This window comes from Carcharodon carcharias, chromosome 2 (assembly GCF_017639515.1).
Source record: "Carcharodon carcharias isolate sCarCar2 chromosome 2, sCarCar2.pri, whole genome shotgun sequence".
Lineage (NCBI taxonomy): Eukaryota > Metazoa > Chordata > Chondrichthyes > Lamniformes > Lamnidae > Carcharodon > Carcharodon carcharias.
In genome coordinates, this window is record NC_054468.1 from 76,679,487 (window position 1) to 76,703,259 (window position 23,773).

A 23,773-nucleotide genomic window follows, 5' to 3' on the forward strand; every position below is an offset into this window, starting at 1 on the left:
TAGAAACAGTGTTTTGTGTTTTATTCTTTCGGTTGTCTAATTTCTTTTCACATTTTTTTAAAGTAATGTTAAGTGACTTCTCCCTTTAATTGGTGGTGTAACACAAGTAAAAGTATAAATTATGGGTTTTTACGTTGTTCTAAAGTATGACCTAGAACAAAAACATTCACCTTTCACCATTCCCTGCCTTTGGATTCATATCAAAATTCTTTTTCTTTAGTCTGTCAAATACTGAAATTTGTTTGACAATCATTGGAACAACTCTCTTATTGCTGGAAAAAGCAATAAAAAGCATTCTTTTTTGTTCGGTTTTTAAAATTCATTTGTGGAATGTGGCATCACTGACCAGGCTGATTTGTTGCCTATCACTAAGAGCCCTTGAACTCTGTGGTTTGCTAAGCCATTTGAGGGCATTTAAGAGTCAACCAGTTTGCTCTGGGAATGGAGTCACATGTACCAGACCAGATAACGACGGCAAATTTCCTTCCCTAAAGGACGGTAGTGAACCAGATGGATCTTTATGACAATTGATGATAGTTTCATGGTTACCATCTCTGAGATTCCAGATTTATTAATCAAATTTAAATTCTACCAGCTGCTTTGGCGGGATTTGAACCAATGCCCTTGGGGTGTTAGTCTGGATCACTGGATTACTTAACCCAGTGACATTATCACTACACCACTGTCTCCCCTCTAAGTGGGGATTCAGTAAATAATTTTGATTAAGTTCAAGCAAATTTATTTTTATGCCTATTTTTGTAATAACTTAAAACTCAAAGATAATTTCAACAACTAAAAATTGTGTCAAGTGACCTTAGAAGTTTTCATAGAAATTGAGACACAATGTTATAACAGATATTTGAATTTGGTGCTGTTCAGAAAAAAAGGAAGCGTTAATTCTATTTCCCTCTCCACAGATGCTGCCCAACCACTAAGTATTTCCAGCATTTTTTGTTTTATTTCAGGTTTCCAATATCCACAGTATTCTTTTGGATCACTGGTAGCTTTCTATCTTAGTTAAGTCTTTAGCTTTAGGGTTTCCATTATAGTCTGAAAGAACCATGAATTATGACTTTGTTAGATTTTCTTTATTTCTGTTTTACTAGAATAAGTTATAAAGTTTGTCAAGAGTAGACTGGAATCATGACTAAAATTCTAGCCAGCATCCAACCACCACCAGTGGTGTGTGTACTGTTTTCCAAGATAATATGTTCAGTGAGTATGCAAAGGTGCATATTTTGAAAAGACATTGGAGCTCAACCAGGAGGCATAATTATTAGCCTGTATGAAGTTGGGCTTAATGGAGTTTGGGATGATTGAATAAAAATTTTCACGTTTATGTGGCAAATTATGAACCACTAGGCAAAGGTGATTGGGGCAAGTTCATACAACAGAAAATTAATATAAAGAATACAAATTAAAAATGAGGAATGTACAAGTGAAGAGCTAGAACATTTTCACACTACAATAATGTGTGACAAATGTGTGTAATCCAAAAAAAGGGTTGAGAAAATGAATAAGTGGTATTGAGATTAATCAACAAAAAGCCTTTTCCATTCGAGTTTCTCACATTTTTATCATCTGGTCAGCAATATTACTTGAATACAAAATTTGCACAGCCCCAAGATACTCTAATTAAGTACATTGAAACCCCATTAAAATTATGTTGGTGGTTCCAAGTTTATACTGAAAGATTTCATAATTGGTCCTTTTTTTTTTAGTGTCACGTCCAGACTTGAAATCCATAATAAGGCTTTAACATTTGCTTACTGTGTAATGTCACTTAGATAATTAAAACAAAAATATAAATATATCAGCATTTTTGGACTCGTGCTACAGTATTTTATGTAAACAGAAAGTACCTTGGCATCCAGTATACCAAACATGACTTTACCCGAATAAAACATTTATTTAACAAGAAAAAATGAACTAGATTACAGTACCCCTTCACCTACAACCATACCTTTACGGATATATACAGATTTATTAGGATAACGCAAGTTACAAAAGCTATCTTATACCCTAATGTTCACAGTAATTACACAGTCCATGCAAACCAATAGACAACCTGAGGTCAGGCGCACCACACTCTGAAACCAAGTGACAGGTGACACCCCAAACAGATGCTATGGATCCCTTGTCAACCACCCCAGACACTTGTCACACAGAGACATCCAGTCTCACTGAGCTCCGCTTTTCGCACGAGGTTTTCAATCTCCACTCTTGAAGTACTTACTTTGGAATCTTCTCCCAAACAATGCTTTCTCTTGGATGCTTTCCGGAAGGGTCCATTTCCTTCCCTTGTTCCTTTCCTCTGGTTCACTATGAGCATTCAAACTTTCTTCCATGCACTTGCTCTCATATGCTCAGCCATGCCAACAGAACACCACTGCTTCACATGCCCATTCTAAAGGGTTACAGACCTTCAGCTGTCTCCTTGGATCTTCTGACTTTTGCTTTAAATCTGCGTCCTGCAGCATCCCCCTTTAAGCTCGGAGCTTTCCTCTGCTCCTCTCTCTTAAATTCACTTAACAGGACCTTTTCAGATTCCTGTTATTTCCCTTTGATTAGAAAGTCTTCTCGGAACTCCCCTTATGTTGTTGCTTCCTGTAGCTCCCTTCTGTCCAGCTTTTCCTGGAAGCTGGCTTCAACTGTAGTTTGGGACTTGCTATCTATCCCTTTCCTATACTGCTTCTGCTGGCAACTCCCTTCAACTTTAGAGCACATTGACCAACTGAACTCTAACTGCTTTTGGTTTCTTTGTGTGTGTGTGTGTGTGGGGAGGACCTCTGGACCCCTGTTGCTGGCAACAGCACAGTTTTTTCTATGTCTGTTTTACCTTCCCTTCAAGAGTCGTAAAATCTAATTAAAATGCAGACATCTTTTGAAGTGAAACTAAAACTCAGATTTCATCGTTTTAACTCACAATTTTGAAATAAAAATCAAACTTAAGACATTAAAGCTAAAACTCATTCCTAGTGCACCCAAATACAGATATGACTTGCTTAAAACTATCTTCCTAACAACATAAGTCTTTGTTTTTAAACAATACATTTTGTTAATTTTGAATAGAATTAAGATTGTTTTGCAAGGAAATAATGTATAATAAAGTCTCAAAAGATGATTTTTTAAAGATGATGTATTATCGCTTGCCGGGTATTCAGTAGGTAAGTATAACCCCTTTTTACTAAATTGTGAAAAAAAGTTTTCACAACCTCCTGCTGAGAAAGTACATCAGACTTGATAATTCTCTGATCACAATCAAAGTATACATAGCCACTTGTGCTTCTCATTTACTTGGGTGAATTAAATGCTTCCTCTGTTTTAAGCCCTGGAGAAACCTTTCATGGGTCAACTATTCAAAGACTAGGTTTTTTCTGATTTCCACCAAAAACATCTGTTTTGACTTAGCAGCCCACTTAGTTGGAATTTGTCTTCTAGTTTTCTGTTTGCAAAGGTCAGACCAGTTATTTAAATTAAACCAAAGTCGAGATGAAAAGGTTTTCTAATTGATGTGCTGGTTTGCCTCCATAAATCAGTGCAGTTTAAATGTAATAAGGCAATATGCAAGTCCATTTTTCAGGAGCTTTCTTTTAATCCATCCATGGAATTTGGGTGTCACTGCCAAGGCCAGCACTTATTATCCAACCCTAACTGTTCCTGAGGAAGTGGTGATGTGCTACCTAGATAACTTGGCTTGCTAGTCTGTTTCATATATGGGCCAAATCCTGTAAAGATGTCAGATTTCAACCCCTAAAGGATATTAGGGAACTGGATTTTTTTTTTAGTGACAACCCAGTAGTTACATGGTCACCATAACTGATATTAGCTTTTTTTAAAAAAAATTCCAGATTTATCCAATTAACTGAATTTGAAATCCTTAGTTACCATGATGGTAATTGAACATGTGCCTCCAGATCATTAGTCCAGGATCTGGATTACTTCGTCCAAAGACATTACCATTGTGTTCCCTTAAAGTTTGTCTGCACTTTATAAGTATACAAACTAAAAATTTGTGTCACCTGGTTTGCAGTTTAATTTTTGGAGTTAACTCAGAAGGAAGTAGATTATTTCTAACATTTTGTGATTAGTATGATGTTTCTATGTACAAGAGATCTGTTGGCTTCTGTAACAAAACTGCTGGGAATCCTCCACATCCTATTATCTTAAATAGAGGTGATCTGTATCCTCAGTTTAATAAAGCATCTCTGCATTCTCATTTTACATCTTATAAGATAGAGTTCTATTGCTTATGTGCAGTGACATGATCTGAAGAAATTAAAGTTATTTAAAATTACATGGAATGCTATATTTCTCTTTTTCGGCAAATCTTTCTATTCCTCCTGTCCTGAATTTGTTGGTTTCTTGCAGAGTTAGTCAACCTCTTGCCTTTCTTTACCTGTGAACCTAGAAAGTAATTAAAAATTTGTAGGCTATTCGGTTGTGGGAATATCAGAGCTAGGCACAGTCTGTTCACATTCAGTAACATTTCCATCTTGGTTTCTAGATAATGGAGTTGGCCAAGTATGCTTTCTCCCTCCTTCCTAATCTAGAGTGCTGAGGCCAGTTGTGGAGCACCTACTATTGTTTAGTTTAGATCAGCTAATTTTGTATAGGCTGATTTTGAGTTTTTCTGGTTGCAGTTTCTGATGGGTGCCCTCTACTACTTAGTGGTGTAACAGGAATAAGGAGTGTTATTTTGTTAATTAGGGTGTTTAAGTACCTAAATAACTGAAAATGTAAAGCAAATATGGTTATCCCCTCCCCTAACTACTGTACAGTTAAATAAAATGTTTTTAAAAACTTCAACTATGTTCTGTTCTTGAAGTATCACAGTAAGTGAAAGTTTGTTTTTAAAAGTGCAATGGATTCCCAAACTGGATTTCCAGTGCACAGATTGTAAAGGCTGATGTGCCTGTTGTGGATTCATTGATATTGTCTACAACCTTTCTAATAACAAAATCACTTAGTATATTGCATTCAAGATGTTATTTATTTCTGTTCTAAAATACTGGCTTTCAGTGAAATTTCCTTTTCAGATGCTGGGTTTTTCTAATTAAATCAAATTACTGTTAATAATAGCAACCACTTGCATGCATGCACATATACTATGTCTTATTGTGCCTTTAATGTAGAAAAATGCCTCAGAGTTTCCTAGGATGCTGAGACAAATGAAGGAATATTAAGAAGGGTGTCTAAACATAAAGTTGATAATTATAGTTTTTCTTCATACATCTTTAAGAATTCAAAGCCATTTTGTTTCTATTGGAAATACACAGGAAACGTCCATTTATTTAGCTTATAATAAGAATTCAATGCTCTCTCGACTTTTCTGTTCTGAGCATACTGGTAAAAGGGTGGGGGATGGGCATTGCTATTTTTTTCTCTTGCAGTGTAGCAAGATTGGCTGCAGTTTACAGCTGTGTTGTCAGGCTTGTCAGACAGGAAACAATCAGTTGAGGATTTCTGTTGTCCAGGGAGCATGCAAGAATGCCAAAACAATTTTAAAACCAAAACAAACTCAACTAAGCACAGCAGTACATAATGGCATCTGTCAATTTTCCAAGACAGATTAAACTGAGTCCAGGAGGAAAACCCATCTAAAGCTGTTAAATGCTGATTTATAAAGTTCTGAATTAAGAATTTTTCTTTGTTGATTTGTAATGCCTATTGTAATTCTGACTTGAATGTTGATGATCTGTGAGTGAGATTGTTCGGATTATCTAGCAGAACCCTCTGCTGGTAACATGCTGCACACTGTGTCTGAGAAACAATATATGTACCACTCTTTAAGTTACAGAAATTAGAGGCTGCAGGCTGTAGCTTCATAACGTTTAAGAGTTCACCACAGCTGTTACATCCAAGCTAACCTTATACCAGTTTATCTGCAATGCAGCCATCTAGTGGCAGGCTAATAAGTTATTTAATTTGTGTTTTTGTAAAATATTACAGTGTGAAATCAGGTATATGTTGAAGGAGCTTAAAAATCAAATGTTTTTTCAAAGAATATTTAAATGATAGTGACGCTGGGTTTGTTGACAGCTATTCATAAATTGTGCAGAAATGAAACTATCTAGCAGTAGATTTATTTTTGTATTCGTGCTCCTTACTGTTTCCTAACTAGTCAAAGTTTTAATGTTAATATTTTTTGCTGTGATTAGGGTGGTGGCTCAAGCACAAGAGCCATAATGAATCAGAATATGATATCCTTTTTGTTTGAATAGATGTTGAAATATATGAGTTTAATTTTAGAAGAAAGTAACTGAGGGGTTAATGCTTTATCATTTTAAGCTTGTGGATAATACTGCCCCTGGTGGCAATATGAAAGTGCAAGCTAAATCGGGGTGAGGGAGAGACCACACCACAAGATCAGTTTGCAACTTCTTCCTAATTCAAATAGCTAAGCTCCTTGTTCTTATTAAAGGATGCCTTTAACATTACATCTGTGAATGGGAAATGTAAGAGCTGTACAAACACAATTTTATGAAAATATTTTTCAATTAATGTATTTTAACCACCGTGATTTATTTCAATTGGTTTAGCAAAAGCTACATTACATATACATCGTGCAAGTTATTTTCATTCCTTACCTTTGTAATACTGTATTAAAACATGATTTGTCAAAATAAAACGTATTACTGTAAATGTAAACGTGTAGAATTTAGACAAACGTTAATGTGCAATACAGAAGTATTCCTGTGGGTGTCTCTTTTCCCTAGTGATTTCATAAAACTAAGCAACAGAGGGTTCCAAACATAGAGTAGACAAAGCATAAAAGGGACTTTATTTTCAGTTATGCGTATTAATAATTTATTTCACTTGGAATAAAAATGCGCTCAACTTATAAATAAATAAATAAAAGCTATTAAGAAAACTTAAAATATATAAGGAATTAAAGTTCAGGGAAACCTATGGTCCAATTCCTTTGTGGTAACTTCTAAACTGAATTTATCCTTAATCAGATTCAGCTTTTTAACATGTCATGTATATTTGTACAGCTAGATGTTGTCTTTTGCAAGAAGTGTGAAACAGTTAGATTTTAAGCAGTAAAAACTGGCTGTAAGTTTAATTAACTCGTTCAAAGAAATTTCAGGTATACAAAAATGTGGAGACTTTTTAAACCGTGAAAGATTTCTAATTCATCTCATTTTGTTATATCTTGCTTATTGATATGGGGAGTGGTGTTGTGCTTCCAGTATTTTAATTATGAGCTATGAAGAAAAACAGAATATTATTTATTCCAAATAGTTCAGTTGTAGTCTCTGGTGGTCAGAAATGGATTCTCTATCCGCATTAAAAGCAATTTATAGAATTTGGACAGGCATGGGTGAGCAGTAGGCCCCCTCTGCAAAGGTTCCAAAATGTGATAATGTAGCTTGATGTAAATAACTTTCAGAAAGTAATTTGTGTGAACTTTATGAATTAAAAAAAAATGCTTTGTAGTATCTCTTTAAGACAGTCCACTTATGCTTTCCTAACGTGGAAATCACTTTTAATTTTAGAAATTGCCCAAATATGTCTTTCATAAAGACGAATCAAGAAAAGGGAGAAGAAAACACTTTTCACGCAACCAAGTTATTTGAAAGATTACCTAAAAGCAAAAGGAGGAAATTGCAGGATTCTAGCTGAGACAGCAGCGGTGCTGAAGAGATGATCACTCCAGAGATACCAGTTTTACAGTAAGTGCGTTTTTAGATGATCAGAAAATTGAAACAAATATTTCCAGAATATCTGTTCTTCAGCTCAGGACACAAATCCATGGTAGGACTGTAGTGACATTTCTTGAAAATAAAAAAAGTTGCATTTTGTTCCTGTAAATTGGAATAACTCAAGTTTTGCACATTCTCATTTACACTTTGCATCCAACATGCATTCAAAGTGATTTTGTTACATGACCAGTGTTGCAAAAGCTACAAAATAAATTCAGTTTATCAAAGCCAATTTATAAAAGCAAATTGATTTATTCCAGCTGCAAAAGTGTTGCAACCACCTGTGTAATTTTTCAGTGTGCACAATTAGCTTCACCAGTTCATTTTTTCAGATATGACCATTACAGAGAATCAGTTTCCGTTCTTTAAGTTTTTTTGTGAAGTATTTTTCCTATTCTGAATAATTTCGTTTAAGTAATAAATGCTCAATACCTCATCAAGCAAACATTTTGGATTAGACTTAGACTTCAAGGATTTTTCATGTCTAATGACACCTGAGGCAGGTAAAGTACATGCTTATGTCTATTTCCATAGCTAGTTTTTCCTGGAACAGGTCGCTAGCCTGTTGCCTGAGACTATAGCTTAAAAGGGCACACATCAAGCATGATTGACCAGGAGCCTCCCTCTCTTACTGCCTGCCAAAGGTGTAATGGGAGGGTTTAAGAGTTGATAATCAACCAGTTTGGCTACGTTATGAATGTACCTTCTGTGGCCATCAAGTCCTTGAATGGGATGAAAACCCAGAGCTTCTGGCTCAGAGATAGGGAACTACCCACTGTGTCAGAAGACCTCCCATCCTTGTCTGGATTGTGTCAGCTCAATTTAAGGATGCGTTTATAAGTTAAATGTGAGGTGTAAGTCTAGGGTTAAGGTTTGGCCTGACTTGAAAGCAAAGGTAGTGAGATTATCTCTTCACTGTCAGGTCAGACTCAGATACTGGATTCAGTCTGATCTTCCACTGCTACTGAAAGTTGGTTAATGTGAAGCAAACCACTGTGTGATTGATGCAGTAGCTGTAATGAAAGTTCCCTCTAACTTGCACAGCTGAAATTGAAGCACCTTGTGTGTTCATGACCGTTTCTACTGATAATTAAATGTTGTCACACTCTTGCGCTCAGTACCCCACATCTTCTCATGATTTTCAGTTAATGTTTTGATTCTCACAGGAAACATTCCAAAAGTTAAAAGATAACTTGAAGTGCTTTATATACTAAGTACTCCTATCTCAATATAACCATCTCTCTTTTATTGCAATGCAAAAATTGCATTTTAATCACTCCTTCATTAAGTAAGGTTTGCTGTGAAATCATTGGAGTAAACTTCTCTGGTAATACCAGCCAAAGGAATCCCCTGAAGTGCAGCTTCTTCCTAGCCGTTACATCATTTATTGTGCATTAAATGCTGCCTCTACTAAATTCAAAAGAAATTAAATTTTAAACTAAAAGGTCTGGAAGCAGATTGATCATGCTGATGCCAGTGTAAAAACAGAATGGACTTATGAGCATCTCCGGTGTTCACACGAATCGAGCAAGTTTTATTCTTTGCTTCACTGTATCACTTTTCATTTGACTTTTTATTGGCCTTCATAGAGGAACCTTTAATTTCAATTTTTTCATTCAGTCAGTTGGTAGTACAGGACTTAAGTACTGCTGAGAAAAAGGGAGAAAAGTTATTGAAGTTTTACATCTTGTACTCATCATGACAGATGCAAGCATGCCAAATTTCAAAGGGGACGCCAGTTTATAATGCATGAGAAAAGGGGTGTAGATTGGTGGACAAGTCGGCTCTGATTATTTGAGGCTTTACCATGGCACACCCACCAGGGAGATATTGTCTGCCATGCTTTTGTTTATTCAAAAAGATGCAACATCTGGACGTATTCTTTTTGCCAGCAGAGGAGATGTCCCTGCATATGAATATATGTAGCTTCTAGCAAGTTTAAGTGAGCTACGTTGTGAGCCTGACTGATGATCTTAAATTGGTTTTTAGTGTAATTCTTGGCATACTTGAGATTGTTAATGATTTTTTCATTAAATTTAAGAAACAAAAATACTATGTTGAACGTATCTAAGAATAAGGAGTTAACATTTGTAGCCTATTACCCTTTTCCTTCTGATTCTCTGTAACTTTGATTTTTATAGTTACAGTAAAATGATAAATGATAAATACTCCATTGTGTTCTTCATTTGATTGCAATGTGTCACTCGTTCAATCAGTATCCTTATTTTGTTTAACAACTTATTAAAAAAGCCTAATATAGAATATGCATTCTGTAGTTCTATAGTCTTTAAATTTGCCTGCTTTGGATAGATTTGTTTATTCTGAGTTCCAAATAACTTGTATAGTAAGTCCTCACTTTCAGTTGTAGTTGCATTTTTTAAAATTTCGACTTAAAGTGGATCATAAGTTCCCATAGGAGTCAATGTTAAAGCCGGAGATGCGTTCCTTTGGACGTTTCTTTCCCAGAAAAAGCAATGTACAAATTGAAATACAGTATTGTGCATGTGCATTACTGTGTATTCCTAGTGGAAGTAACTTGTAAAATAAAATAAATCACTGAATATAAAAGAAATTCCGAATAAATTCAAATAAAATAATACTCACCAGCCTCTATTTCTTCTTAGGCAGTCCCTCAGGTTTGGGGATGACCTGCTTCCACTCTGGTTGGATGAGTTCCGAGATGGTTGTTCAGTCCATTGTGCAATCTGCAGGCTCTGCCATGTGCGAGGCTGGTGGTGCTTGGAGGGTCAGTTAGATGAGATATTCTGAGGTTTTTGGACACTCTACGCCACCTTGACTTTGTCCCTGCATGTTCCTGACAAAATCTCATTTTTGGTGTCAACCTTCTCTCATTTTGGTTGATCACCATGATTTAGTAGAGATCTTGACCTCTTCAGCGATGCATTGAGGTCTTCCCTGAAGCATTTCAGTGGACGTGGCTTTGAATGGTTAGCGCTCCAATGCTGGGCATGTTGGTTTGGGAGAAGCAAATGGCTCCCTCATTGGCTTTAAAATGGCCTCTCGGCCTCACTTACTGCAGAGTTAAACAAGGGCCAGACTTGGGCTCCAAAATTAATCACAGGATTGCAGAGTCACATTCCTGCAGGGTAAGTACTGCATCATATTTTTCACCTAAACAAGACCAGAGATAAGAGAAGCTATTTTACCTGTGTACAGTAGCAAATGCTTCTCTCACACAGGTTTTAAAACGGCCTCTCTGCCTCACCCTATATAAAGCTCCACAGCAGGCACACCTTAGCTCTAAAATTAAAATCAGCTTGCAGAATCTAGAAATGGACCTTCTCTGCACAGAAATTATAAGACCTTCTGTCTTGCAAAAAAAATCCTGTTTGTTTGGATATTCTTCTTAGAAATATTTGTTTCAGAATTTTTGAAAAAAAATTGTGTTTCCTTTGTGATTGGATGCCACTCCTCACACTCGATTCAGAATGGCACTGATTGGATCACAGGCTCACTGTCAAACCAATGTGAAACGGCGCCAAAGACATCGCACAAAATGCTGATGCAAGACAATGACGCAAAATGATGTTAAATGACTTAAAATCAAACTGAAGACTTGAATCAGAAATACTGGCCCTAAAACCTGTGTGGTTTTAAAATGAAACAATTTAAAATGGGTGACTTAAAATGAGGACTTACCATGTTGCAGAATATAATTTATTCCACAGTGCTGCTAACTCATATTTTTGCTTTGTCCATTGTGTGTTGATGGTATTGATTGGAAGAATTGAAATATTAAGAAAAACATATAGGGTCACTCTTAGTATTTCTTCTGATTAGAAATTATATTTTGTGATCGTTAACTTTCAGAGAGTCAACTAATGAAACAACCATTCATTCTGATGTTACTGGTGAATTCGACGATCCAGAGGCAAAAGGACGGAAGCGCAGAGCTCGTGGTCCTGGCAGGCCCCCGGTACGAATTTTTTAACTAGTATTGACATTTTGTCATTAAAAATCATTTATTAGTGTGTTCTGCATTAATAAGCTTGCACTGCAGCATCCAGAGCAGGAAGAGATAAATCTATCAATTAAAACACCAGAGTAATGCAGTTAATTTAAAGGCAAAGCATTTCAAATATTCTTACTTGTAAAAAATGGAGGGAAGACCTTCATATTTTGAAATTCTTACTCCAAATTTGCCAGAATTCATTCAATCATCTTTAGTGCATCATGATTTTGAGCATTTCATGGGTAAGCATTAATACTTGTAGCCACCCTGCAGTTTAAGAGTATGCAAGAAACGAGGGAACAGGTGACCACCATAGAGTTGTGAAGAAGCAGGTAGGATTGCAGGAGTACCCCCTTAGTGCACCTCACTCTCCAACCAGTATTCAGTTGTGTATACTGATGAAAATAATGTTTCTTCTGGGGAATGCAGCCAGAGCCAAGTCCATGGTGCCACAATTGGCTCAACTGTATAGTGAACACTCAATACTAGAAGAACAATAAATAGTGATAGGAGATTTGGTGGTCACCAGAATAGACAGGCATTTCTGCCGCCACAGAGGTGAATCCAGGATGGTAAGTTGCCTCCCTGATGCCAAGGTCAAGGATGTTACTGAGCGGCTGCAGAGCAGCCTGGTTGGGGGGACAGGGGCGCTGAACAGCCAGCAGTCATAGCCCACATTGATAGCAATGACAGAAGCAGAAAAAGGGATGCATGTGGTCGTACTGTCAGAATTTAGGGAGCTAGATAGGAAATTAGCAAGTAGAACTTCAAAAGTAGGTATATCCTGATTATTCCCCCACACAGTTGTGTATGGAAATAGCAGGATGAAGCAGATGAATACAAGGCTGTAAAGATGATGCAGGAGGGAGGACTTTAGATTCCTGGGACATTCGAACCAGTTCTAGGGAAATGGGATCTGTACAGGCTGCACCTAAACAGAGCCGGAACTGATTTCCTTGCAGGGTAATTTGCTGATGCTATTAGGAAAGTTTAAATTAACTGGGCGTGGGAACAAGGGGGAAATATCAGAGAATTATCAAAGTGCACAGAATACTGAGAGAGACTGATAGCACGAGAGTAGGAGTAAGTCATTAGGTGGTTTCAAAGTAAGGGAGAAAATAATAAAGTCATGGTTAGTGCGCGTGTATGTAATTATGCAGATGTGGTAAATAAGATTGGTGAGTTGCAGACGCAGATTGCCATGTGGAAATATGATGTCCTGGCTATAACAGAAACCTGGCTCAAAGAAGGGAATAACTGGGTATTAAATATTCCTGGATGCAAAAGGTTCAGGAAAGGTAAGAAAGGGGGAAGGGTAGTGGTCTTGATTAAGGAGAACATTGCAGTGCTAGAAAGGGGATGGCCTAGAAGGATCAAGGGCAGAACCTATATGGCTAGAGCTAAGGAGCAAAAAATGGTGCAGTTACATTACTCAGTGTAGTCTATAGGCCACCAACTCATGGGAAAGATGTAGAGGAATAAATTTTCAAGGAAATTACAGAGAGGTGCCAGAATTATAGAGTAGTAATAATGGGGAACTTTACTACTATACCAGCCTGTATTCAGATAATTAATGTGAAGGGCTGAGAGGGGCAAGATTTCCTAGTGTGTGTTCAGGAAAATTTTCTACACCAGTATGTTTCCAGACTGATGAGGAAAGAGCTAGACCTGGTTCTTGGGAATGAAGTTGGCCAAGTGAATCAAGTGTCAGTCAGAGAACATTTAGGGGATGGTAATCATTGTATGATAAGGTTTAGGTTGGAGCTGGAAAAGGACAAGAAACAATCCAGAGTAAGAACAATTAACTTGGGGAAAGCCAACTTCAATAGGGTAAGAATGGATCTGAGCCAGATAAATTGGAATCAAAGGTTGGCAGGCAAAATGATAACTGAACAGTGGGCTGCCTTTAAAGAAGGTAGAGTTCGGGCACAATCCATTCCTGTTATTAGTCTAGTAAATCTTCTCTGAATTGCTTTTAAGGCATTTACATCCTTTCCAAAAGGCATTCAGTAAGGTGCCATACAAGGTTAGTAGGTAAAATAGGGGCTCATGGAATTGGGGGCAATATATTAGTATAGATAGAGGATCGGTTAACGAATAGTAAACAGAGTGTGAGCATAAACCAGAAGGGGCTTTTTCAAGGGCAGGCAGTGAATAATGGAGTGCTGCGAGGATCAGTGCTGGGGCCTCAGCTATTTACATTCTTTATTAATGATTTAGATGAAGAGACAAAGAGTAATGTATCTAAGTTATCTGATGATACCAAGTTAGTTGGAAAGATAAGCTGTGGGGAGGACACAGAGAGGCTGTAAAGAGATATAGACAGGTTAAGTGAATGGGCAGCAAGATGGCAGATGGTGTATAATATAGGGAAGTGTGAAGTTATTCACTTTGGTCATAAGAATAAAAAAACAGAACATTTTTTAAAAGTTGAGAAACTTGAGTGTTGATATTCAAAGAGATTTGGGAGTGCTTAAATTAGCATGCAGGTGCAGCATGCAATTAGGAAAGCAAATGGCATGTTAGTCTTTATTGCAAGAGGATTGGTGTATAAGAATGAAGAAGTCTTGCTACAGTTGTACAGGGTTTTGGTGAGACTGCATCCAGATTACTGGGTGCAGTTTTGGTCTCCACATTTAAGAAAGGATATACTTGCATTGGAGGCAATACAGCAAAGGTTCACTAAATTGGTCCCTGGAATGAGGGGGTTGTCCTGTGATGAGAGGCTGAGTAAATTGGGCTTATATTCTCTGGAGTTTAGAAGAATGAGAGGCCATCTCATTGCAACCTACAAAATTCTGAAGGTACTTGATAGGGTGAATGCTGAGAGATTGTTTCTGTTGGGAAGGGAATCTAAAATACAGGCACCGTCTCAGAATAAGGGGCCAATAATTTAGGACTGAGGTGAGGAGGAATTTCTTCACTCAAGGTGTCGTGAATCTTTGGAATTCTCCAGCCCAGACGGCTGTGGGAGCTCCATCATTGAATACGTTTAAAGCTGGGATAGACAGATTCTTGGTGTCTCAGTGAATTAACGGATATAGGGAATGGACAGGAAAATGGAATCAAAGCCCAGGATCAGCCATGATCGTGTTGAGCCTGCTCCGCCATTCAATGAGCCATGTGGTCCACTCCTCCAATTCTTAGGTTCTTATACGAAGGGACATAGGTTGGTGGAATGAGCAGACAAGTGGTAGATGAAATTTAATGCAAAGAAGGGTGCAGTGATTCATTTTGGTAGCAAGAACACAAAGAGACTATATAAAATACAGGGTACAATTCTAAAGTGGGTGCAGGAACAGCGGGACCCGGATATATATGTGCATAAGTCATTGAAGTTGGCAGGACAGGTTGAGAGAGCAGTTAATAAAGAAACAGCATCCTAATAGAGTACAAAAGCAAGGAAGTTGTGTTAAACTTGTTTCAACAGTCATTAGAGTGCAGAAAAGATTTATGTGAATGCTTCCAGGAATGAGGAAGTTCACTTAGATAGATAGATTGGAGAAGTTGGGACTGTTTTCCTTGGAGAAGAGAAGGCTGAGAGGAGATTTGATAGAGGTATTCAAAATAATGAGAGGCCTGGGCAAAGTGGAAAGATCGAAAACAATAGGGTACAGATTAAAGATAATTGGCAGAAGAAGCAATGATGACATGAGGAAACCTTTTTCACACAGCGAGTAGTTAGGATCTGGAATGAACTGCCTGAGAGAGTGGTGGAGGCAGGTTCAATTGAGACATTTGAGAGAATTGGATTAGTATCTGAAAAAGAAGAATGTGCAGGGCTATAGGAAGAAGGTGGAGGAGTGACACTAGGTAAATTGTTCCTTTGGAGACCTGGCGCAGATATGACAGGCTGAATGGCCACCATCTGTGCTGTACAATTCTGTGATTTCATACTACATTATAGTCTGCTTTCCCATATTGTCTGCTTGTTGGAATAATCCATTTGTTCTCTCCATCTCAGTAGCCTTTAGTACTTTGAAATAGCATTTCTACGCATATTTTTTCATTCTTGGGATATGAATGTTGCTTGCAATGGTGGGATTTATTGCCCATCCTGAGTTGCCTGTAAAAAGATGATAGGTTGCTTTAAACCACTGTAACCCTCGTGGTGAAGATGCATCCGCAATAATGTTGGGTAGGGAGTTCCCAGTGATGATAATATGTGTTCAAGTCAGGATGGTGTGAGACTTTGAGTCATTGCCATGCACCTGTTTCTCTTATCATAAGTGGTGCAGATCACAGACTTGAGAGGTGCTGCATTGAATTCTGTGGTATGGATCATGTGCTAAGCATTAAGAAAATAAATTAGAGTAGGAGTAGACCCACCATTCAAAATAATCATGTCCAATCTTCTACCTCAACTCCACTTTTCCACCCAGTCTGCATATCCCTGAATTCCCAAAAGACCAAAAGCCTATATCTCTCAACCCGGAATATACTCATCCTGGGATAGAGAATTCCAAAATTCACAACCTCTTGAATGAAGAAATTTTTTTCTCATCTCCTAATTGATCAATCCCTTATCCTGAGACTGTGCTCCTGTGTTCTGGATTCCCCAGTCAGTGAAAACAATCTCTCAGTGCCTACCCTGTCAAGCCCCTTCAGAATCTTGAATGTTTCAATGAGATTGTCCGATATTCTTCTTAACTCCAGAGAGTATAGGCCCAAATTACACAACTTCTCATCATGACTCAACTCTTTGAACCCAAGAATCAATCTAGTGAACCTTCGCTGTACTGCCTCCAATGCAAATTTATCTTCCTTTAGATATGGAGACCAAAACTGTGCAGATTACTCCAGATGTGTTCTTACCAAAGCTTTGTACAATTGTAGCAAGACTTACTTATTCTGGTACTCCACTCTCTTTACAATTAAGGCTTGTATAGCACTTGCCTTCCTAATTGCATGCTGTGCTTGCATTCAACTTTGTTTCTTGTATGAGTACATCCAAGTCTCTGATCATCAACATTTACAAGTTTCATGCCTTGTAAAAAATATTCTACTTTTCTGTTCTTAATACCAAAGTGAATAATTTCACACTTCCCCACATTATACTCCATCTGTCCTGATATTAATTACCTCAAGCCCTCACTTATATTAGTTCCTTGTTTACCTTCCATTTCTGGTATGTAATTTCTGCCTTCTATTATGAAGACAGACACAAAATGTTTGTTCAATTTCTCTGCCAGTCTCTTATTTCCCATGATAATTTCTCTGTCTCTACCCTAAGGCATCAGTGTGCACTTTGGCTACTCTCCCTTTTATATATTCACAAAAGCTCTTACAATCTGTTTTTTATATTGCTGGCTAGTTTACTCTTCTAGGTCCCCTTTAGCTGCTGTCAAGTGGATAGTGCAAAGGCTATGGACGCTGACAATATTTCAGCAATAGGCTGAAGTCTTGTGCTCCAGAACTTGCCGCACCCCGAGCCAAGCTGTTCCAGTACAGCTACAACACTGGCATCTACCTGTCCATGTGGAAAATTGCCCAGATATGTCCTGTACTCAAAAAGCAGGAAATTTCCAACCCGGCCAATTACTACCCCAGCAATCTACACTTGATCGTCAGTAAAATAACGGAAGGGGTCATCAACAGTGCTCTCCTCACTGATGCCCAGTTTGGGTTATGCCAGAGCCTCTCAGCTCCTGACCTAATTCAAGCCTTGGTTCAAACATGGACAAAAGAGCTGAATTCCTGAGAGTGACTGTCCTTGACATCAAGGATGCATTTGAGCAAGTGTGGCATCAAGGAGCCCTAACAAAACTGGAGTCAGTGTGAATTAGGGGGGAAACTCTCCACTGGCTGAAGTCATACCACCCCAAAGGAAGATGATCGTGGTTGTTGGAGGACAGTCATCCCAGCTCCAGAACATCACTGCAAGAGTTCCTCAGGATAGTGTCCTCGGCCCAACCATCTTCAGCTGCTTCATCGATAACCTTCCTTCAATCATAAGGTCAGAAATGGGGATGTTCGCTGATGATTGCACAATGTTCAGCAGCATTCGCGACTCCTCAGATACTGAAGCAGTCCATGTCCAAATGCAGCAAGACCTGGAAAACGTCCAGACTTGGGCTGACAAGTGGCAAGTAACATTCATGCCACACAAGTGTCAGGAAATGACCATCTCCAACAAGAGAGAATCTAAAACAAAAACAAAAACAGAAATACCTGGAAAAACTCAGCAGGTCTGGCAGCATCGGTGGAGAAGAGCACAGTTGAAGTTTAGAGTCCTTGTGACCCTTCAACAGAGCATAATCTAACCATTGCCGCTTGACGTTCAATAGCATTACCATCACTGAATCCTGCACTATCAACTTCCTGGGGTTACCATTGACCAGAAACTGAACTGGATTAGTTATATAAATACTGTGGCTACAAGAGCAGGTGAGAGGCTAGGAATCCTGTGGTTAGTAATTCACCTCCTGAATCCCCAAAGCCTGACAACCATCTACAAGGCACAATTCAGGAGTGTGATGGAATACTCCCAATTTGCCTGGATGAGTGCAGCTCCCACAACACTCAAGAAGTTTGACACCATCCAGGTCAAAGCTGTCTGCTGATTGGCACCACATCCACAAACACTCCCTCCCTCCACCACCGACGTACAGTAGCAGCACTGTGTACCATTTACAAGATGCGCTGCAAGAATTCAGTAAGGCTCCTTAGACAGCACCTTCCAAACCCACGACAATTACCATCTAGAAGGATGAGCACCAGATAGATGGGAACACCATCACCTGGAAGTTCTCCTCCAAGTCACTCACCATCCTGACTTGGAAACATATCGCCGTTCTTTTACTGATCTTGGTCAAAATCCTGGAACTACCTCCCTAACAGCATGGTGGGTGTGCCTATACCACATGGACTGCAGCAGTTCAAGAAGGCAGCTCACCACCACCTTCTCAAGGGCAACTAGGGATGGGCAATAAATGCTGGCCTCGCCAGTGCAGCTCACATCCCATGAATAAAAAAAAATCTGGTCCAACTGACAATCTTAAATTGGTTATCAGGGTAATTTTTAGCACACTGAGGATTCTTTGGCAAATGTTGTCCAACTGCAAATGACATCTAAAGTTGGACTCTGTTTTGAGTTTTGCAAGCATGGGCTGGTTGGGTACAGTCTGCTCCTTGCCCATTGCTAACAGTGGAAGGGACATGCTCTTTGATACGATCTGCCAGTCTTTGGGGTGTACGGCTTACATACCTAGCATGACACTGAAATTCACAAATCACGTTACTCAATTATGTGATATACAGTCAGGTTCGCAGTGTGGCGCATTGCCTGTGCTGGAAGCTACATATATTAATACACAAGGCCCTGTTATTTGCAGACAGAAAAAAACATGGACACACATTGTATCTGTTTCAGCTAAACAAAATAAGTGACAGCCATTCTCTGGTTCAATCAGAGTTGATTTAAATTTCAAACAATGCTTAGCAGTTAACTGTCAGTCACTATCAACTGGTGCATTCTCGATGGCAATGCCTCTACCAATCAGAGTCCACTTGCCAACCAATCAATGCACTCTTCGCATATAGTATAAGTTGTTGTTCCCTTTACATTTGGTATTCTTGCGAATTGTCCTGATGAGGGCAAGACAAAAATTTCAACAAAATATTTCTTTTTTTCAGCAATACTCAAGTTCTATACTATATGGGCAAATTGGCTGCCACATTTCCTGTAGTATAAAATTAACATTTGAAAATACTTCATTGGCTGTAAATGCTTTGAGAAGCCTGGTGGGCATGAAAGGCATTATATAAATCAAAATATTCTTTCACCCAATGTATTATGAATCCCAACAAACAGAATGAACTGAAATCACATCTTGCTGACAGAGTTGCAGAATTACGGATGATCTTGGGCGAGTTTAAGATAGGGGAAAATAATACAGCCAATCCCAGAATATTTTAGTTCATCCTGGTTACTGTATATACAATGTTAATTTTGAAAATAAGTACATCTGCAGAAAAAGTTCACCTGTTACAAAGTCCCTTATGTGTCTGTAATTTACAGGTTTCACTGAGTTACTTTGACTGCAGACTCTGTTCTGTTTCATCCAAAATTATGCTTTTTAAAACCCCATATCCCAGTCATCATGCCCATTTCCATCTTGGTCCACCTGTCTCTGCTCCCAGCTCATCCCAACTCCCATTGAAAGCTATAAACTTCAGGCAGAATTACTCCAACCAGTTTCATCCGACACTCGAGTACTACCTGACTCAACTCCAGCTTGTCAAATTCCACTATTTTATACTATGTCCCATTATCTGACATCTGCCTTGCTTACCTCCATTGGTGCCCTGTTTTCCAACACTTTGAACTATCATTTATGATTCTTCTACAGCCTATCCCCTCATTGCTTCTACAACCTTTCTAGCCAGACTTTAGATTACAGTGCCATATATTTGTTATATGCATATCTTTTTATATTTTTCTTGCATTCCTCGCCTGCATTTCTTGCCTGGGAGGGTATATTGAATCTAATCATATTGTGGATCAGAATGCCTTTTTGATCATGTTTCCTTGTGTCAAAGATTTCTCTCTCATTTCAGATGGTTAGAAGTGGGGCTCGGCCTGGGGATTGGAGGAAAGGCAGGCAGGTGTTAAGGTATAATAATGATACTGCTTGGCATTTCAACTGGGAGGGTTGAGCGAGGGACAGCTAAAGGCAAAACTGAGTAGGAAATTGTGGAAGGGTGAAAAGTGACTGATGAAAACGGCTACAGAAGGTGGAGAGCTGAAGACTTGTCAGCATGCTTATACTCTGGGTATGATGCACCATGCTATTAGATTCTCGTTGGGCCAGGCTTTGAAGTGTGGGTAAATGTATTGCGGCCTGCTGGTGGGGAAAGTTATGATTTTCCATTTTGAAATGGGACATTGAGTGATTGGAAATCGGAATAGGGAAGCTTATGGATATCTTTCAGGTCGATGACCTTTCATCAGAACCAGGAAATGTTAGAAATCTAATTGATTTTAAGCAGCTGAAATATGGGAGGGCAGAAAAGAACAAAAGGAAAGGTCTATGATTTGCCAGAAGATGGGAGACATTAAATGACAAAAGAGCTGGTTTTTTAGGGCCAAAGAGAGTGCGAATGGAACAAAACTGAAATTGTTGAACTCGATATTGAGTCCGGAAGGTTGCGAAGTGCCTAATTAAAATCGGCCATAGATCAGTTGTAATGATCCCCAGCTGAAGTTACCACTGGACAAGCCTGATCCCAGGGTGGAACCCAGCTTGACAGATCCTAGCTTTGTTTTGTTTAGATATGTGGAGAAGGGTTACTGAACAGAGTCACCGAAATCAGCTAATGAACTTTTAACAAAAGCATGAAACATTTATTAAACAAGAAAAAATGAAGTATATAACAATAGTCCTTCACCCACAACTATACTTTTACAGATATATACAGATTTGTAAGGATAACACAAGTTACAGAAGCTATCTTATGCTCTCATGTTCACAGTAAGTACGATCTATGTAAACCAATTGACGACCTGTGGTCAGACACACCAAGTGACAGGTGCTCCCCCAGACAGACAGATCTCTCTTCAACCCTCCCAAGATGCTTATTACACCGTGAGCCAACCAGTCTCACTGAACTCCGTTTTCCACACAAGGGTTTCCAATCTCCAGTTTCCAAGAATTCGCCTTGGAATCTTCTCCCAAACCGACGCTTTCTCTCAGACACCTTCTTCAAGGGTTCACCTCCAGGCTTTTGAACTCTCCTTCCAATGCTCCTCTACCCTGGGTTACCACATGCATTTAAGCTTTCCTCCACCACTATCTCTTACTGACTTAGCTGTCAACAGTACACCATATTTCACATGACCATAGCAAAGAGTTACAGAACTTCAGTTGTCTCTTTTGGACGTTCTGAATTTTCTCAAGCCTTTATCTCTTTAAACTTGAAGCTGCTCCTCACTCTTAACTTCACTTAACAGGACCTTTTCCGGGTTCTTGTCCTTCCTTTGACTAGAAGGTCAGCTTGTATCTGTCCCTTTTACTCCAGTCTCTCTCTCTGGCAGCTCCTTTCAACCAACTTTAGCTTGAGGCTGGCTATCTGTCCCTTTTAGGTTGCTTCTGCTTGGTAGCTGTCTTCAAAACTGAGCTCAAAAACTGCTGTTTCTTCTATGTGTCTGTGGGAGTGACCTGCCTCTCTAGACTCCTGTAGCTAGGTAACAGCCCACTGTTTATACTCTTGTGTTTGCTTAACTTCTCTTCCAGTCATAAACTCTCATTAGAAATGCAGGCAACTTTTAAAGTGAAGCTAAAACTCAACTTGACCTTTTCTTAACACACAGACACAGAAGTACAAATCAAACATAAACATTAAAGCTAAAACTCATTCCTAACATTCACAAATACCAATAAAGCTTAAACTATCCCTATCTCCTAACATAGTTGATAGCATTCTTACCTCTGAGTCACAAGATTGGGGTTCAAGTCCCACTCCAGGACGTGAGTGCCAGAAGTCAAGACATGCATTGAGGGAGTGCTGCACTGTTGGGAGGTGCTATCTATCGTAAGAGATGTTAAACTGGGGCTAGCTGAGCTACAATGAACACACTGTGATTGGATGTACAGACAATTGCTTCCGGCTCTGCAGTCTGGTAGAAGCGAAAAAACACAAGACAATATGTAAACAGATACAACATTTAAAGAAATACATAAATTGCTCTTCTGCTTGCCAAATATCTGAGTCTTTTGAAAGCCATTAAGGAGGGAGTTGCCCTGGGAGTCCTCAGCATTGATTCCGGACCCCATGAAATCTCATAGCATCAGGTCAAATGTTGGCAAGGAAACCTCCTGTTGATTTCCACGTACTGCCCTCCCTCACCTGATGAATCAGTGCTCCTCCAAGTTGAACACCATTGGAGAAAGCACTGAGGGTGTCAAGGGCACAGAATGTACTCTGCATGGGGGAATTGAATGTCCATCACCAAGAGTGGTTTGGCAGCACCACTACTGACCGAGGTGACTGAATCCTAAAGGATATAGCTGCTAGACTGGGCCTGCGGCAGGTGGTGAGGGACCCAGCAAGAGGGAAAAACATACTTGTCCTCATCCTCACCAACCTGCCTGCCAGATGCATCTGTCCATGACAATATTGGTAGGAGTGACCACCGCAGAGTCGCTATGGAGACGAAGCCCCGTCTTCATGTTGTGTTGTGTGGCACTACCGCCGTGCTTTTTAAAAATTCTTTCACGGGATTTGGGCTTCGCTGGCTGGGCCAGCATTTATTGGCCCTCCCTAGTTTCCCTTGAAAAAGTGGTGGTGAGCTGCCGCCTTGAACCTCTGCAGTCCATGTGGTGTAGATACACCCGCAGTGCTGTTAGGTAGTTCCAGGATTTTGACCCAGCAACAGTAAAGGAACAACGATATATTTCCAAGTCAGGATGGTGAGTGACATGGAGGGGAACCTCCAGGTGGTGGTGTTCCCATCTATTTAGTGCCCTTGCCCTTCTAGATGATAGTGGTCCTGGGTTTGGAAGATGCTATCTAAGGAACCTTGGTGAACACCTGCAGTGCATCTTGTAGATGGTACACACTGCTGCAACTGTGCGTCGGTGGTGGAGAGATTGAATGTTTGTGGATGCGGTGCCAATGGAGCAGACTGCTTTTGTCCTGGATGGTGTCCAGCATCTTGAGTGTTGTGGGCGCTGCACTATCCAAGCAAGTGGGGAGTATTCCATCACACTCCTGACTTGTGTCTTGCAGATGGTGGACAGGCTCTGGGGAGTCAGGAGGTAAGTTACGTGTCGAACAATTCCTAGCCTCTCACCTGCTCTTGAAGCTACAGTATTTATATGACTAGCCCAGTTCAGTTTCTTGTCAATGATAACCCCCAAGATGTTGATAGTGGAGGGTTCAGTGATGGTAATGCCATTGAACATCAAGGGGTGATGGTTGGACCCTCTCTTGTTGGAGATGGTCATTGCCTGACACTTGTGTGGCATGAACGTCACTTACCACTTGTTAGCTCAAGCCTGGATAGTCCAGGTTTTGCTGCATTTGGACTTGGACTGTTTCAGTACTTGAGGAGTCACATATGGCGCTGAACATTGTGCAATCATCCGCG

General features: G+C 39.4%; 1 protein-coding gene across 2 annotated transcripts in view; it reads left to right on the forward strand.

Moving 5' to 3' along the window:
- LOC121290419 (cohesin subunit SA-1) overlaps window positions 1-23,773 on the forward strand; it is a 229,758-nt gene that overhangs the window by 138,087 nt on the left and 67,898 nt on the right. For both annotated transcript variants that reach the window (XM_041210861.1, XM_041210867.1), the window contains exons 2-3: window positions 7,503-7,679; window positions 11,541-11,646. In XM_041210861.1, coding sequence (XP_041066795.1) covers window positions 7,651-7,679; window positions 11,541-11,646 — 135 coding nt within the window. In that variant the 5' untranslated portion in view covers window positions 7,503-7,650. The remainder of the gene's footprint in view (window positions 1-7,502; window positions 7,680-11,540; window positions 11,647-23,773) is intronic.